This window comes from Haliotis asinina, chromosome 3 (genome assembly GCF_037392515.1).
Source record: "Haliotis asinina isolate JCU_RB_2024 chromosome 3, JCU_Hal_asi_v2, whole genome shotgun sequence".
In the NCBI taxonomy this organism is placed as follows: domain Eukaryota; kingdom Metazoa; phylum Mollusca; class Gastropoda; order Lepetellida; family Haliotidae; genus Haliotis; species Haliotis asinina.
Genome location: NC_090282.1, coordinates 52759570 through 52779409, shown reverse-complemented (window position 1 = coordinate 52779409; position 19840 = coordinate 52759570). Strand labels below are relative to the sequence as shown.

The 19840-nt window shown below is 38.2% G+C and overlaps 1 protein-coding gene across 2 annotated transcripts in view; it reads left to right on the top strand.

The window, feature by feature from the left end:
- The window catches only part of LOC137278154 (zinc finger C2HC domain-containing protein 1B-like), a 174637-nt gene that overhangs the window by 27858 nt on the left and 126939 nt on the right, over window positions 1-19840 (top strand). For both annotated transcript variants that reach the window (XM_067810324.1, XM_067810326.1), the window contains exons 2-3: window positions 5879-5934; window positions 16996-17118. In XM_067810324.1, coding sequence (XP_067666425.1) covers window positions 5879-5934; window positions 16996-17118 — 179 coding nt within the window. The remainder of the gene's footprint in view (window positions 1-5878; window positions 5935-16995; window positions 17119-19840) is intronic.

Here is a 19840-nt window from a genome sequence, read left to right as displayed (position 1 = left end):
TAAGACACAAAATGTGTGTTGCATTGGAAGCCACCGGACAACAGAGCATTCTAACAATAAATTATTTATAAAAGATGAGGTGATATTTATTGATGGAATTACAGTTTTGCTAACCTACTGATATGCAATAATGTCCTTGATCATCTTTTGCGCTATTACCCCGAAAACACATTACATCATGGTAAAAGTACTGTGCATGTGTATCTCCTGGTCAAGGGAGCTAACTCTTGACTCTCACCAGTCCAATTCGGACTCCTCATAATTCGGACCCAAAAATCAGTCCCAGTCGAGTCCGAATTAGACAGCTTCCACTGTAGTAGGTGAGATCGCAGAAGGCGTCTTTGAATTGTTATCAATTGCGTGCAGCAGTGGAACGGGCTCAAGCTCATCGTTCTTGATTTCCGAGAGGGTGATGTACACGTTAAACACATACATATACATTCAGTATGTCCACACCCAAGTACACACCGGGAGTGTTTTATTATAATTGCAGTGTCGTAAACACTACTGATCTCACTCAACGCCAAGTTTGATTCCTATTTTCGATCATTGTTTTTCGATATCTTTGACATCAGACAGTACACACTTGCTTTTATAACCCAATGCAGTTCTGGCAGCCTCCATCCACTTAAGACGGCTATAAGAAGTTTATGCTGAACTTGTCGAAAGGGTTCACTCATGCAGGTACTACACAACTAAACAATTCCATTTGAATGTACGTGTGGTTACTGCTGGGTACACAAGTGCAAACACATTCTGTCATCCTGGGAGGCGTTACAGCTTATGACATGCAGGACCAGTCCATGGTCAACATTGAGGTCCATTGCATCACTGTTGGATATATCAACGGCCATGAAGCATTACCGGGATACTTTGGAATAATTGGTCGAAAATTGACTGTGTTCAGTGTGTGGTCATAAATGGATTGACTGCTACTGAGAATCCATAAATTGGTGAGCTACAAGAACAAAATCATTAACAGATGATTAAAAGTTTGGATCAACCCCAGTGTCAACTGGCTTCACTGATGATGACCACCCACAAGTTTGGCCGAGCCACTTGAACGTTTCAACAAGAAGCCCAGCAACCAGGACACAATGCTGTCCAAGGTGCTGGGCAGCGCTTTGGTGGCTTTGCCAAGGTTTGGCTGAGCAATTTGAAATGATTTTTGATCCAGTCTCTGACATTGCCACCTCCTTTTTTTGGATGGTGTGGTGGATGTTGTACCACCACCTCCACCGCCCGTCAGCGTTAGGACCAGGGTCAGTCAATATGTTGAACCCTAAAGCTGTCAGAACGGTGGTGATGGTGATGCCTTGTTCCCGGAATGTTTTAATCTTTTTGGCCAATGTGATGTCCTTGTGGAGGACTCGGCTGATGGTTTTTTGTGCGTAGCTGATCGGTCATGTATTTTGCATTTCTTGTCTAGCCCTCACATTTCCCGAAAAGTAAATTCAAACATGGGCAAAGGTTCATTCCGGTAGGGGGTCAATAGTTTCTGTATGTCATTTGAGGCGTCTTGAGCGCACTGAGGCACGTCATTCAAATCATCGTGGACCAACTCACCCTCCAAAGCATTAAGTTTGGCATTCGCTTCTTGCTTATTTTTCGTCGATAGCAGGTTATGCTTAATTTGTCTCAAAGTCAGCGCCTTGGCAACTGGCCAGTGTTGACAAAACGAGAGGTTTTCTGGTGCGAAAGTGCATGAGATCAACGTCTGGAGCCTCTTTCACACGCAGTATCCTTTTGTGATCAAGTTTGATCTTGGAATAATCTCGATAAAGAAGAAACCTTTATCATAATAATCATCAACACTTGTTAGTAGTAGATCATCCCCCATGTTTCCTTGCGAGATGCCCTCAGTCACTGACCATCACCAACATTCCAAGTATGATGTTGGTGCATTTTCTCACCTGGGCGCGAATGACATCAATGACTGCTCACCTGTCCTTCCAGATGAATTTAGAATCCGATGATGACCAACATGAAATCATGGTGAACATTCATCATCATGCAGTCATCAAGAAAATAACCATCAACACCAGTGGGATTGAAATTTTGACCATCGACTACATTGACATGTTTTTTAGTTACTTGAGGACTGGGAGCAACATTAAATACCAGGGCATTTGTGGAGCCCATTGTCTGTTGACATACGCAGGGTATGCTTTCAACTAAGTCAATCTTGCCACCATGGCAGATAAACATAAGGCCATTGCCGAGGCAACGAGGAACAGATTTTACATTCCGCTCACCTTTTAAGGTGCAGGCAATTGGCTGGAATACAAACTCATATTTAGTGATTATAGCCATGTGATTATGACGGAGAAAAGGGATCCCAGCAGCTACACTATTGATAATATTTCATTGGAGTTTTGCAAGGTCAGGAACTGACCTGTCAGATACGCAACTAGTATTTCAGTCATGTTAGCCATCTTGTACGATTGCATGCCGCGCCATTGGAAGATCATTGCAAACAAAAGCAACATGTTGTGGAATATCAATCTGAACATGCCTGCTCGATCTATGAAGGGCATTTTGATCCTGCTGGTGTAAGAATTTCAAAGGGTCACCGAAAAGTATTAACAAAGTTAACAAAGTTAACAAAGATTAACAAAGTTCAGGTCACCATCAAGGGCATACCCAATCATCTGTTCAGTCAGGGCATACATGACTACAATCAGTTGGACAAGATTAAAAAATTACCATCAGTCAAGTGCCTACCTGAAATCAATGTGATCATCAAGGATCTCGGTCTCACCTATGTGACTCTAGGAGAGTACCTTATGACCAAAGACATGCTGTAGTTAGACATGCAATCCATGGACGACGACCGTGATGCGCATCTGAACACAGACAATGGAAGATTCAAGTTGGATGACATCATGATTCTTTGCCCCACGCTACGCATCAGTCACATGTTCAAGGAGAGAGCATGGATCACAATATCCCCATGCCTTTTTTCTTTTATGTTTTTATGTTTACATGATCAGAAAATTATCATATCTTAAATAATATGTATGGTCGCCCATTTATGGCTTTCCAGTTACTAAAATGACACAAAACTGGAAAATACATTTGTTTTCTAAGCTTTGTATGAATAGCATACAAAGCAATTCGCTTGATTCGCTTTTCACCATAGTCTTTGTCTGTCTTTGTAAATGAAAACTTTTAGATTTAGACAAAAGTTTTGGGTAAAATAATGGTATTCTGAAAGTACTATGCACGAAATGGCTACCGGTACATAAATCAAGGAACTTATTGGATGTATCATGCTAGGTTACGGCCTGTGACTAATATGCTTCATGCGTGTATTTTTGCATTTAGTGTTGTGTCCGAGGGTGAAGATTGAGGCGCCAAAAGCCAAGATGTCACTCGTCAGTTACTTGTCTTACTTTAAAAAATCGCACAAAAAGGTGAAAATAGTAATTTATATGTATGTTTGACAATTTTTATGAATGCTGTTGTTGAATTTTTTCATCATTTTATTTAATGTATTTAATGTCATTCTGAACACAATGAATTTAGTTAGACTTCTTTCATATTTTTATTGTCTCAGCATGGCATTGAATCGATAATTGTAATGTAGGTAAAGCACTGAAAATGTTTCCTGATAACTAGGGCTGTAATATTGCATCAAACTAAATTGATGCATTGCAATCATTGAATCACCAGTAGTGTTACGAGTGTGTATTTCCTGTATATTTTTGTTATTAATTAAGTAATAATTATTATTGGGTCACAACGTTTAGTGTTTTGAATAATAATTTTGATGGATCACATTTCGTATAATAGGTGGTCAGCATTTTTAGGATTTTGGCAGCAGGTCTTCCGGAAATTATCTGCCCTTGGTTTTCTATTTGTTACTTCCGGGAGACTGCTGGAGATTTCTACAGTGTTTTAATGGTCGTATGTGCCTGAACTTTTGGGAAATGACTGAGTATATACATAAAGGCTAGTTGCCATGTTGAGAGGGGGACACACATTACTGGAGTATACAATCGCTTTCAACGCTTGATCACCATAGCCACTGTCAGACCGCTCACTGTGTTACATTCTGCATAACTGATTCTCTCTCGCACTGAGACTTCGGCGAGTTTGCTATGTTATATTTTGTGACCCATTGCCTTTGATTTTGTCTCACTTGTATTGTATTTGAAATCAGTATTGTGAAATTGACTTGTGACCTTGCATAACTTGCTCTCTTGCTTAGATCTAATAATACAATATATGAATGTTTTAGACTTGTCTTTGTTCTGTTTTGTTGGTTCACAGGTGGTTTCTTACATCATTTGTCATGCCAAATTCTTAACTATAACAGTAGCAATTAATCGATGGTAGAAACTAAAAACGATCAGTGCATCGATAGCATGTATGACTACAGATGGTTTAGTAATTGACTAATTGACAACTATGCAGCTCAAAATAAAGTATTGTTTTGTATATCATTGTGTTGTTTGGTTTATGCTTTAACTGATTACTTGATCTGGATTTAAAGTTGCTTGTCAGTTATTAAAAGAGCTTGAAACCTCTTCAACTTGTTTTGATTTTATTTAAAGCATACATTCATGTGGAAAATGACTACAAAGGAGACGATTGAAGGAGGAAACACCCAAGTGCAATAGTACTGCAATAGGTATATTGGTATCATCATCATTTCTTTCAAGTGTTTAAAACAAATCTAGTTTTCCATGTCCTGACTCATGGTTTACTGCTTATTTCCCTTTTCCATTTGACTGATGCATGGAAACTTGATCCGCTATTTAAATGAAGAATTGTAAAATCACTCACCCGGTGTGTTGCCTCCCCTTTCCTGTCAAAAGCGTCCCATATGACTCAAGCCTAGCTCTCATCACTCTCTACTTCACTGTCCAAGCAGGAAGTTTGGTGGTTACTATGAGTCCATTTTGCTGCTAATATCCTGTACATTTTGGCCTCTTTATCCAACTTTAGGTCGTTAATGATGTGTATGATGTTGATCACTGGATTGTCAGGTTCAGACTTGATTCTTTATGGATGCTTGATTATTACTGACTATGGTGTTAATTGACATTATTAGCAAAGAAACAAAACTGATAAATCCACTATGCAAGGTAGCAGCTAGTAATCAATCAACACAATATTTGCTAATCCATTGATGAAAGTATTTTCATCCAGTCATTCCTTTCTAGTTGCATATTACAGAAAATGAAGGACATTCACTTCATCATACATCTTTAGAATCCAGTCACGAATAATTACTCCAGACGTGATGTAAATCAGCATGCTATCGACTGATCATTTGAAGAACGTATGTTTTACACAAGCACCTTGACATGGGTCTATAACCCAGTGTTCACAAACAGCGTCTTATCATCTGACAAATCTGGCAGATTTGCGGCCCCAGTGCCTGACTGTATTTTCACAGTGATTTTGACTGAAGTTGTCACATGACACGTCACACTTATTTGCTGTTTATAAAATTTTCATTTGTTAATATTTTCAATACCATTTATAAGAAATGTTAAATCTGAAATGTGTATTTAATTTTTACTCTGTGGGTATTCAGTCCTGTAAATTTCAGTGGATCAGACAGACATCTGAAACTTACAGGACTAATTTCCTGTTACCTTGAAGCACCATCTGCTCTTATACCATCATGTATGAGAGTCATCTTCAAAATTTGTGCATATTTCATGAGACGAAAATTGTAAATTTTGTTTGCAGGTTGTACTTTGAAATGTTGTTGATCACATAAATGATGTGTGTTCTGAATATACAAACCATGAATTATGCAAGCTTAACATTTCATTTGTCATATGCATTTTTCTTTGTTTAGTTTATTGCACCACAGAATCGACATCTGCTTCCTCTAAAGCTCTTTTTCTCTCTTTTGTAGAAATTGACAGACATCCATGCAGGCATTGTGGGAGACAGTTTGTTCCAGAGTCATTGGTAATATGTGAAACCATATTTGTCTAGATGTTGAAGTTAATGTTTCCACTAGACTTATAGCTGTAAGTGTAAATTTTCAGATATTCAGGTTCCCATTTTCTTCAGACTGGGTACCATATTTATCAAATTGCCACAGTACAAAAGGAGTACTTGTCTCTAGTTTTACATCATGGGCAGTCTCAATTTGGTAATTTGGTGCACATTTCACAGGGAAACCCTTACATATTCAGTAGATATCCTCTTCAGCCATTCCAACCTTTGTTAGATAAAACATACCTTGAGCAAAACACTCTACACAAGGTTGGATTTTTCCTATATGACTGAAAAAACAACAACCAAGGAGAAACAGAAAAGTTCAGTTTTTCTTTGCACAGTTGTATTAATTGATTGTCAAGTTTTTTTGAGCAGATAACTTCGTAACCATCATTTATCTTAGTATCTACCAAACAGATACTGCTTAGTCAAATGTATAGTGGGACATGGACCATCATGCCATGTTTTCTCTGAAGATGGTCTCTGCACTGCATTTCCTAGATGCAGCAATTGTGTCAGTGACTCTGTTATCTCAGCTTGTGCACTGCAGGAGAGAATATGTAACTGGTGACAACTTTGTGTCCTATAAGTACAAAGCCAAAAGTCATTCATGGTAGGACTTGGTAAGAACTGTAGTCATCATGATAGACTCCCTTAGAATGTAGAATGTAGACTCCCTTCATGAAACCTATGGTTTACCTTCTCCCAAATGTAGACTCCTTTCACAAAACCCATGGTTTACCTTCTCCAGAATGAAGACTCCCTTCACAAAACCTGTGGTTTACTGTCTTCCAAATGTAGACTCCCTTCACAAAACACATGATTTATCTTCTCGTGAATGTAGACTCCCTTCATCAAGACAATTCAATTCAATTTCGTTTATTGTATTCACGGTCACAGGCCCATGTACAAATAAACATAGTGTCATACATATATACATTGGTAGTGGAAATATAACACACTTGGCATATATAGTTTACATTTGCTCTTTCATCTTTTCGTATCTAATAGAAATGGCGTGTTTACAAAATTTACACACAGTTTCACTTTTACAATCAGACATAAGTGTACAAAACATTATATACAAGATTACAATTTTTTATGTATTTCTGAGGAATATATTGTTGTCTAATTTCATTATACAGTGGGCATTTTAAAATAACATGGAATTCATCTTCGTTTTCATTTAAGTTGCAAAGTTTACAAATCCTATCCTCTTTAAGTATATTATTTCTACGTCCTATATCTACCTGTAATTGGGCGCCTCCAGTTCTTAGTAAAGCTAAGTATCGCCTCATTGCTGAAAGGTGAAAATTTGTGACATATTTTTCTGGGAACATATTGTGTTTATATAAAGAATAATTGTCGTATCTAGTACTATCGGTTACAACTGAATGCCACTCTTGTTGACATTTTTAAGCCTCATCTTTATCATATTAAAAAATAATTGGCAATGGCCAACCTCTTGATATATCCATGCATATCCAAGACCCAGCTTGAATAGTGATTCTCTAATAAATGATACCCAGCTAACTCTTTTTTGTATATCTGAACAAAATAACATATTGTAAGCTTTTTGGGGAAGTCTATTATCTGACATGTGGAGTAGTGATAACCAATATCTAATGCATGTAGTAAACGTTTCTACATGGACTGGGAATCTGCCACAATCACCAGTAACCATTGCATTTGGTGTATTATTTTTAGAACTCCCAAGAATCTTGTGCAGGCTGTTATTTGTATTCGTTCTAAAACATGAAACTTCTGGTAGCCCCACAATTCTGCGCCGTACACACAAGTAGGTTTTATACTGTTTCAAAGGCATTTACAAGTTGGAGGAATCAAACTAAAAGTGCTTTATGGTTCAACTTCTTTATTATACAAGGTCACTATTACTGTTTTGTTCAGGTATTCATCTCTGTTTTTCCTAGCTGTTTTGTTCCTGTTTTTGAGATTATGGTTGAGGAGGTGTTGGAATTTCTTGATGTGGTTGGTTCTAATCTTGTTGTGAAGTGACTTAGTTGAGGTGGCCGTGATGTTCTGAATCTTCTCATATATGTCTGACTCCAGCTGGTGTTTAAGGGTTGACTTACCATTCTGTATGGCTTAGTGAAGGTTACTCCTATCTTTCCTCAGGTTGCTTATCTGGTGTTTGAGTATCTTGCTGCTGGCTTCATGCAGGATCTTTGCTATAGCTGTGACCTTGTATAATAAAGAAGTTGAACCATAAAGCACTTTTAGTTAGGTTTTATCTTCGTATCGAATATTTTAAAATACAAATTTTAATAACCTCGTGAGATAGATTGCCTAGCAGTTTCATTGTCCTCAGTAACTCATATAGCACAGCTTTACCCTTAATACAGACACATTGTACAGATTTTTGCATGTTTTTTGCAATCGGGTCATCCAATTGGCCATTCCCACTGTATATTTTATTTCCAACTAATCGGATGGCCCGAGTCTGTTTGTGCGGATCTGATCAGTTCACTTGAAAGTCAAGGTCACTTATGGCTGACAAGTGAGTAGGATTGTCGGCGGTTTTGGTGAAAATGCTTGCTTACTGTCGAGAAAATGATATGTAGATGTTGCAATAAGTATTCCGAACCGCGGAATGCCGCAGCTGATCGAAATTCCAGCCCAACACTGGTGCTGTCAACGTGGCTGGAATTAATAAACGAATTTAAAAGATGAGTTTTTGCCGTATTTGGTGATCCATGTTTTTGGCGTGAAATTGCGGAGGTAGCTGTTTTCAATGATTCGTGGGGCATAACTTTTGAAATAATGATCCAATTGTGACCATTTATAGGTAGTTTCTTCATTACATCCGTTTCCTTTTATATAATACTAGGGTAGGGTCTATACACATATATGTCTTTTGAGAGCTGTTTCTAAGCGATACAGGTCCTTGTGCTTGTGAATAAATCTATAGATTCCTTTGTGTTTTCAGGTATCATATTTTCTGAATATTTGATTGCACTGGTACTGTCATCTGAACCCAAGTTCGTTACAAATATTTCTTTCTTATCAATATCCCACATGTGCTTGTTGAATGTTAAACTACTTTCATAGACACATAATAAAGGTAAGTGGCTTGATTTCGATCTATTCACAACAGTAAAATCAAGTACACGGTCACTCACATCTAAAGATATCAGACAGTAATCTATCAGACTCGCACTCGTATTGCTGAAGAAGGTCATTACGCCTACATGTGTATCATTTCATTGCGACCATTAACAATATGTAAGCCAAACACAGAGCAGAGGTCTATTAATGATTTGCCGAATGTGTTAACATACTTATCCTCGCTTTCTCTGATAGCAACTGTTTTGACGTCAACATCTCTCCTTGAACTTACATCAAACTCAGGAATACTTTCCTGTAGATCGCCCGATCTTGCATTAAAATCGCCACCAGTGAATATAACTGGATCAGATGTAAAACAATCTAGCAGTTCAACAATTAGATGCTCTAGCTTTATGACTCCATTACGCGCAGTCGCATTGTCATAATATTTTGAATATTGGGGGGGTATATATACACAACCACATAGGATATCATTTCCATGGTCAAATATTTCATGATTAAGTTTAAGGAATATACCAATGTGTGACATATTTAGGAGTGTTACACATCTATCAATGTAGTTTCTAACTAAAACCGCAATGCCACCAGTCTACCGGTCTTTCTGGTTGCCTGATGACACATCCTTACAATATATAGAGAAATCTGCAAAATATGTTGATAAGTCAAATTGGTGAAGCCATGTTTCTGTTAGTCCTATTACATCATAAGATTTCACATAATCCATAAAGTCATTATCTTCAAGTTTATTCAGAAGACCCTCAATGTTCCAATATCCAAAAGTTAAGTAGGGGATTATACGCCTCTTTATTGTGACCCAGCCACATTCCTATTTATGAGTTGTGTCTCTACCCATAGACTTGCTTCTAGTCTGTCTCTGATTCCGTCTGTGTGCCCTCAGTATAGTACGTGAAGATGAAGCTTCTGGTTCCGACTCCTCTGTACTCACATGTAGTACACCATTCCTGTAGTAACCTTGCTGTCCCTGCTCTCTGAGTGCAGCTAACTTTTGCCACTCTCTCTTGGTCAGATCAGCACTGAACTTCACACCATTACTTTTAACTTTTCTCATATAAAAATGTGGTCATTGGTGTGAATAAATCTCGATATAATTGGTCTGTCTTTGCCAGCTTGACGTTTCCCAAGTCGATTGGCTCTCTGAATATCCCTTGTGGTCAATTTAATGCCTGGCAAGAGACTATTTATCAGATCCAGGAGTTTAAACTTGGCGCTCAGGGGATCCTCGTCATCTGTTTCCGTAATGCTATAGAAAATAATATTGTCCTGTCTGCACTGTGCTTCGAGTTTGTCGAGATCATCCTCTAGTTGTGATGTTGATTCCATATCATCCTCTATCTGCTTCACTCTGATAGAGCTATGATGTCTAGGTTCATGATGTTTTGTTCCTCTGTAAGTCTTTTAATGTCATCATGAATAGACTCATGCACATCTCTCTGCAAGTTTGTTATTTCTTTCTTAATATCCTTCACTTTGTTCATGACATCCTCTAGTGTTACAGGACCAGGATTACTCTCGACATCTCCTGCTAACAACAACATCTGTTTCTTTATGTTTACACCGTTGCCAGGTATCAGGTCACAGATGTCGGTCACTGTTACACCTGTCACGCTGCACGTGGGTTTCATGAGTGGATATGCAGTGCTATATTCTGTGCAAAATGTGTTCTCCCCTATACAGACAACATCCATAGCTTTGATCTGTTTGCACACTATTGTACTTACATAGAATGCTTCCAGAATTGTAATGAAGAGCACACCGCAGATCATTAGCCTGCAACCATGCTCCATCGAAGATGTCCACATCGTTTCCGGCGTGTAGGTCTCCATCGTGTCGATTTGTTTATGTCCTCGTGGATGTTTGAAGCACCAAATTCTGTTTCTCCATGCCTCAATAGAGACTCCCATCGTTGTAATAAGGTGAAATCCAAGTTTGGAGGACTGCACAATCACACAAATTCAGATTATCTCATTTTCAGTGGCCGTGTGCTTGAACATGTATTTCCATTACGGATGCATGCGCATATTCCCTTCACAAAACACATGATTTATCTTCTCCTGAATGTAGACTCCCTTCACAAAACACATGATTTATCTTCTCCTGAATGAAGACTCCCTTCCCAAAACACATGATTTATCTTCTCCTGAATGTAGACTCCCTTCACAAAACATATGATTTATCTTCTCCTGAATGTAGACTCCCTTCACAAAACACATGATTCATCTTCTCCTGAATGAAGACTCCCTTCCCAAAACACATGATTTATCTTCTCCTGAATGTAGACTCCCTTCACAAAACACATGATTTATCTTCTCCTGAATGTAGACTCCCTTCACAAAACACATGATTTATCTTCTCCTGAATGTAGACTCCCTTCCCAAAACACATGATTTATCTTCTCCTGAATGAAGACTCCCTTCCCAAAACACATGATTTATCTTCTCCCAAATGTGGACTGCTTTCACAAAACCCATGGTTTACCTTCTACAGAATGATTACTCCCATAACAAAACCCATGGTTTACTGTCTCCAGAATGTAGACCACAAAACCCATGTTTTATCTTCTCCAAAATGTATGGAAATATATTAGTCACAGAAGTCTTTGAGTTAAAGAAGAATTAGGACTATTTTTATGGATATACAACTTCTTTATTCTACGCAGTGGACATTTCAACATAGATTCTAATGTTGAAACATCACCTATGTAGAATAAAGAAGTTGTATATACATATAAATAGTCCTCATTCTCTATCTACCCAACTTCTAGAATGCCAATTGAAGAATTCTTTTGAGTTACACTTCAAATTTACTTGAAAGTAAATCTTTTGCTCTTGCACTTTTTCAACATACAACATATTTATCTAGTAGTTTCATAGCCCAAACTGAACAGATATGACAAGTTCCTAATTTACTTTTCCAGTATATCAGTTCATAATTTGGCACACGTACCAAAAATTCTAGTTCCATTATAAACAGTTAATACCTTTGTGGCCCTTCCCTCTGTGGTCTATAACATTTTAAGTGATCCTGGTCAAATTTGCTGCTATGGCCTATGGTTGCCTTGTGTGCAGTAAGCCATGACTGCTAAGGTGTTTGCTCATTAACATGGTATTTGATTGACCTTGATCGACATATTGATAGCATTATATGAGGAGTTGTTACGAAAATACTAAAGAAATCAGTATAAGAGAAACAAAAGTAAAAGTTTCATATATATATTTTCTGATTTATCAGATGAGTTCTCATGTCTTATGTCATACACATATATATACATTTATATAACAAGTAGAAATGATATCACGACATGGAGTTCCTCCTACATGTTTCAATCATGTATCTTCACAGAGAAGTGATTACAGTTAAACAGATTATTATGACTCCACTTTTGTCTTGACGTCACAATACAACTGTAGACAAATGTTGTGATGTGGCGTTGCCATGATGTCACTTTGGCGGCTTTAACATTAACAGTAATACAATAGAAGCATAAGAAAAACAAGTATAATTCCAATACATTGTGTTACTGATTTAACGATGGGCACAATTCTTTAATGAAAAAGTTTTCTTTAGCTTTACATTGCATGGCATCAGCAGTATTCATCTTGTGAAAAGGGAATATTTTAAATTTTATTTCCTTTCCTGCTGTGCATTTGTCGATGTGAGCATTTAGGGGATGCATCTGTTTTGGTGGCCCTTAATCTGCTGTTTATGGATGTGCATTCAGTCCCTAAAGCACTCTGTTTGTCCTATGTATTCTTCATGACACCCTTGGCATATAATGACATAAAATGACCCCCCGAAGCTGGTTTCACACTGGGTTACCAACAGACAAGAAGAGTATCATCTTTCAACTCTGCAGCCCAGTCAGCCTTCCTCCAGTAGTGACACAAAGCATACTGGAGATGGGACTTGCCCCAGGGGAAGGCACAGAACCCGACCAAGAATATCTTGGTCAAAACATCTAAAATCCACACTACTAGAGTGTGCGAAAGCGACAGGATGGCCTGATAATCCACGCATCAATGGCAAGTTGCTTAAGCTGCCTTGGGACAATGCCATGCCCATATATGCTTACCAGACGGAGCAAAATCTCTGAGATCAACTCCGGCGGCTAAAACATCTCATGCCCCGTGAGCCAGTTCAACCCACAACTGGTGCCCGTCAGCAACCTTTGCAAGAGCAAACTGCTCAAGTGGCAGCAGACCCCAAACTTCTTATGGATGTCCGTGTCAACCTCTTTCCTCTTCCTGATGGAAACTCTTCCGAGAAAGAGCCAATTGGCCCCCAAACTTTGGACCCTCACTCTTCCTCTTCTTCAGTTGCAGACCTTTCCGAAAATCCTGTTTATATTTTGTTTAGTTCTATTTATGAGGAAATTATAACATATTTACCTTTAGAGAAACGGAGGCCAATTCAGCAACTAAACGTGCCTTTTCCCAAAAATGAAATTGATTTACTGTAAACCAGGAAATTTTTGCGAGTGATAATTTAATGTGAAAAATGCCAAAAACATTCAATCGGAAAATTTTATCGATGCAAAAATTTCCTTGTTTACAGTACTTAATGAAATTATCTCTCTGAAACTTTCTGCGGACTGTTCATTAGATGAAGTAAATTGCTGTGTCTATGCTGCCGATCAAACCTTGGAGGAACTTCACACAGTTTCTGAAGACAAAACATCTAATGATACCAACAAAAGACAAAAGAAAAAACGGTTTCTTGTAAAACTTACTGAAACTAGAAGACATATTTCCAGGATAGAGCTGTGCCTTACATTAGGGAGTCCCATGTCAAAACGGCAAAAGGCAATATGGAGAAAATTAAAATTACAGTACAAGATAACAAAAGAAAACGTACTTCTCCAAATTGTCGATTCCCTTAAGGCAAAAATATAAGTTTGGACAGAGAGAAAGATAAAATGGGAAAAGAAAAACAAATTTATCAAACCAAATAAACTTTTTAGAAGTAGTGAAAAACAATTCTATAGGCAACAAGTGGTGGTGATGAGCATGATAAACGGATGCCAGTGAAAGGTTCTGGAAACAGTTGTGGTCTGTACCCGGCAACTGTAACCTGGAGGCACCATGGGTCAGTGATTATGACCATGCAATGCATGAGAAAGTAACTAGGTCGTTTGTCTGTTATATCTCACCAGATTGCCTGAAAAGTGTCATTAAAAAGTCCAAATCTAATACAGCTCCAGGGCCTGATGGCATTCGAAACCGGTATTGGAAACTGTTCCTTGTGTCCAAACACCATTACTTCACTGTTTTAACTCTGTTGTGGACACAGGTGATGTTCCTCCATGGTTCTGCAAAGTTCGCACAATACTCCTTCCCAAAAAAGGAGACTTGACTAATCCCAAAAACTTCCGCCCTATCACATGTTTGAATACTCAATACCAATTATTCACAGGGTGTTTGACAAACCTCATGTCATCTTACTGCTCTTCCTCTTACTCATCTCCTCTACATGGATGACATTGAGCTCCTTGCCAAAGGAGATACCAGGTTCAAGGCGTTCAACAGAGGGTTCAAGGCACTGAAACAACAGGTTCTCCTTGTCGAGTCCTTCTCTAATTTTTTTTTCCATGACTTTGGGTCTTGACAAATGTAATACTCTTCATTTGAAACGTGGGAAGATAACTAATGATGGATCAGTCAAGTTACAAGGGGGAGGAGTTATTTAGCATCTTGTGGAAGATCAGGTCTACACCTATCTTGGAATGCAAGTTTGAGATAAGCTTCAGAATGCCCAGACTCAAGATATAACTTATTTAATCTCGTTTAAAGAAAATCTGGAGCTCCGAGCTATTTGCTCACAAGAAGATCAAAGCCACCAATACTTTTGCTGTGCCTTTTGCTGTGCTCTCTTATTCCTTCGGAGTAGTTGATTGGTCAAAACAAGACATCCAGAGTCTTGACCTCCTGACTAGAAGGATCATGTCTGATGACAGAGCACACCACCCTCGTTCCTCTGTAAATCGTTTATATATGCCAATCAATTCTGGAGGTCGGGGTTTGATTAATGTGGAGGCTCTTCATGACAGAATTTTATTGTGTACTTTTGCACACATTTATTTATTGGATGATCCTCTGGTGATGCATGTAGACTCACGATGAAATCAAGGAATTCCACAGCTATTATACGTGTGCCAAGGTTGTTGAACACAATCTAAAATTTGAAGTTGATTTTGTTGATGGCGATATACTGCTGGACAGAACAGTGATGGGAGTAAACCAGGTGAAGTCCTTTACCAAGTCTGCCCAGAGTCGGTCCTTTGTGGAGAAATTATGTGAGAAGCCATTGCATCATGTGTACATACAGTGTGTGGAGCAGAACAGCAATCCAGCTGACTCCTTTGTCTGGATGAGGTCTGCTGGCCTCAAATGTGAAACTGAGGGCTTCCTTTTTGCTGCTCAGGACCAGTCACTTCCCACTCGTAATCGCCAGAATGTGATTCTTAATAAAAATGTGAACATGAAATGTCGTCTTTGCAGTGAATTTACAGAGACTGTCCAACACCTTGTCAGTGGATGCCCTTCCTTGGCACAAACAGCATACCTTAAAAGACATAATGGCATGGCTCACTGCTTTTACTATCGTCTCCACCATGCCTGTGGCTTTGATCCTGAAGTCCATCCATGGTACGACCCTGAACATGTCCAGGGCGTCCTGGAAAATGATACCTTTAAAGTTCTGTGGAATAGGTCAATATACAGCCTGAGACGAATTACAGCCTATAAACCTGATCCTGTGCCAATGAAATTATTTATATCATTGAATTTTCTGTCCCTTTGACAGCAATGTGATTGACAAGATTAGGGAAAAGCATGATAAATATGCGGACGTCGCCTTTGAAATGTCTCACTTGCATCCAATAAACATATATCTAATAAAACATGCATGTTTACAAAATAAAACTGACAAATACTTTCTTCACTTTGTCTTGAAAAGTAGTTTCTCAGGCAGAAGCATTTTTTTATTATCGGTGTCTAATATATATTCAGTCATATAAGTTGTGCTATTTTTAAAAGGTGTATATGACATGATGGGTGTGTGGTTGTGAGTATTTATTTTATATGTTAATATTTATATGAGCTTAAAGATATCCTGTGTGCATAAAATTTTCAAGAAAGGTTTACCAAGTACTTCCTATACACTGCCAAAAAGTTCACCCTGCTTTTGTTTTATATCTGAGAGGCTTTTCCATCGACATGTCATTTTTGTAGAATTTCTTTATTTCAAACTCAGTTGTCACAGCATCTTTCTTAAGTCTTGTTCTCAAATTTTGTACCTTTTTGTGATGGACTGGGGCACCCCCAGGTAACTTAAAATCCCAACCACACAATAAAGACAAACAAAAAAAACCACTTGATTGTCATGTATATGTAGATACATGCACTGAAAACAAGGGTGTGGGATTTGACGCAGCGTTCCATAGGATTAATGATCATCATGCTCAGTACTGCTCTTCATGTAACATGAAATGTCATGATGAGACATTAAAAAGCCTGGCAAATTCTGTGGAGGATGCTGTCAGTCTAAGATTGTCATCTGTTAAATGATGAAACCAATTTTAAATATCTGTATGAGTTCACCTTATATACCTAACAATCTGGTTGTAGTCATACCTTTCAGATCTGTTTGTCTAAATATTGTTCATATCTAAATGTAGGACACCACCATCTATTACATGACAGTCCAATTGTACAATGTAAGGAATATTGCATGACATATTACGTCACTTGCTTGATAACAGTGTTGACATCTTCACTGAAACATTGAGTCTTTGTAATGCAGTTGTCTTCCATAAACTGTTTTCCCATTCATCATACCACGGCCTGTAAAGGCTACTTAAAAAAGATATGGAAATGTTGTTATTGCACATATAACAATTTATGGACCTGTTGTATTATTGTGCAGGCAGTCCATGAACGGATCTGTGCCAAAAGCACTCAGAAGAAAAGGAAAGTGTTTGATTCAACAAAACAGAGGGTTCAAGGCACTGATCTCAACTTACGTCAAGTGAAACAAGCACAGAAGAAGGTAAGACTGCCTCAGCTTTGTTTAACCATATGTCTTCATTGTCATTAATCTTATATTCATTCAACAGGGAATTTTCTGCAATTTAAGATGTAGGATTGTGATGAGAGATTGGCACACACAGTTTTATGCATTCTGTGTAAGGTTTTATCCACTGAGGTGGAGGCACTCTTTCATAAGCATAAGTGTAGATGAGATATGAGCATAAATGCAACATATGTGTAGATCCTATGATGAGTAGTGGTCAGTATTGTGATAAAGGGGATGGTGGTAACTGTATCAATCCCCCATTATGCTGCACCATGACATAAATCTCTGTGGACTGATCCTCTACCCAATACGTATACTACTGATGAGGGAATGAAATCACCACAATACTACTAATGAGGAAATGAAATCACCACAATACTACTGATGAGGGTATGAAATCACCACAATACTACTAATGAGGAAATGAAATCACCACAATACTACTGATGAGGGTATGAAATCACCACAATACTACTAATGAGGAAATGAAATCACCAACAATACTACTGATGAGGGTATGAAATCACCACAATACTACTGATGAGGGTATGAAATCACCACAATACTACTGATGAGGGTATGAAATCACCTTGTCCCATGTGGGGAATGTGCTTCAGCCGGATAACGGGATTGAATCACTTCCCACAGGCTTCTCATCCCAGCCAGCCACTAACCAGCAAGTCATGGCTACCTCAGGAGATTACGGTAGTAGGGATCAAGTGTCAAGCGGCCACAGTTCTAACAGCTTATCCACGGGCACCATGGAGTAAATCGACACAAGCAGAACTCTTATTTTACCTCTGGTACCAGATTTATCAGGCTCGGAGGGTGCTTCTTTTCATCTTATGTCCCAGCCGTAATTCATTATGAAAGAATTTTGTCGGGGATGGTCATTGAAAGAGAAGGTGGAAATTATTCATGGACTTTATGCAAACACAGTACCTTCTCAACCAGAAAAGCTGTTACAGGAATTACCACTTCTTCATTCGTCAGCCCTTATATATGTAATTAAACTGACTCTGGAGGCATACAATTTGAATTTAGTCAAGGCTTCTTCTATTAGTGCTCTACCTAAGTCTATCCGGAAACCAGCATATGCCATTCATGACAGGCTTATTCCGGCAATTGCACCACACACGGATAAAGATTTCACACTGCTGCAGGATGCTATGAAGGTATTAAGAAAGACCTTTAGTGTCTATATCAGCAGAAGAAGTGGCCATGGCACATTCCTTTTTGGATGTGGTTTATCAATCAGTGGCAGATATCACACACAATCAGTTATGTACACTGTGAAGATAGACAGCTATAGACTGGGCCTGTAGACTTAACTCTGTCAGAAGGTTACCAGATTCAGTTAACTCATTAAAGCTGAGAGATGCCTATGTGTGGCAAATTAATTAGCTTCTCACAGCAAGAGCTGCGTATTGGGGGTAATAAAAAGCACCTCTCATTCAGCGAGAGACTCGCATATGCGTTTTACATTTTAAATTTGTACTGTACCTATAATTTCAATCAATTTAGCTGTAATGATCAAAGATTAGCTTTTCTTACGTGAGAAGTTACTTTCTGTGTTATTCAGAAGAACTATTAATGTGTTTTGATAACGATTGCTTGCAATGTTGGGGGCTTATCCAAGCAAATGAACATTTGTCTGCGAGAAAGGGGATTATGAGATATTGTTACAGGAGGTAAGTGTTTGTTACTCGTTATTGGGAGTGAGTACTAGGATACTATGTTTGCACATTGATTGAATTAATGGTGACAAGGTTACAAAACCTTCTTCTAAATTAAATCATTCATTCATTCATTGCAATAGTTCATATAATGAATATTAGACATAAATAGCAATACTGTATTACACCCATGCTCGTGTAGATTTGAAATAAACCAAGTTACAAATTTAGACCTAACTCATTTGGTGATTATTGATTTTTAAAGTTGACAATAATACATAATCGAAAATGAAGTGATAACTCTTGCATCTTCTCATAATATACATATATAGTACACATAAACCATACAAAGGTAACTGGGGCATTTTGTTCAAGCTGTTTTATGTTGATTTGAAATGTGATTTTTCAATGTAATTTACATAAGCAGTGTGTAAGAAACGTTTGTATTTGATCTCTGTAATTATCCTATCACGTGTATCAGATCCATTGTCAATTAAAGGAGGATAATATATCAGTTACGGAATTGATACGTATAATCATTCAATTAGACAACACTAAATGAGATATATGAACACCTCTTTCAACCTCCAAATAACAGCCTCTGGCCGAATGCATATCCAGGTACAGTTTTGTCCCATGACAAGTGTAAAACAAACTAATGCGCTGTTACATCACTGGACAACCTCTTTTGTGCAGTCACGCCCACTGTCAAACTTCTGAACCTCGTTTGCTTTCAAAACAAATATAAGTATGCCCATCTTCATAAATATTTGGGGAGATTCAACTACAAGTGTATGCATCACAATAAATCAGTATCGTGTATCTGTTTTGAATTCTATAATACAAGTACTTGAATTATGACATTTATTTGTAACAATGTGCAGTTTATATTGAAATGTTCAGCAAGCCATTATGTTTGATGTACAAGTAGTGTGCGCAAAATGTATATACAGTCGAACCCCGTTTACCCGGATGTTTTAGTTTCACTCGAAAATCGTCCAGATAGCGAGATGTCCGGT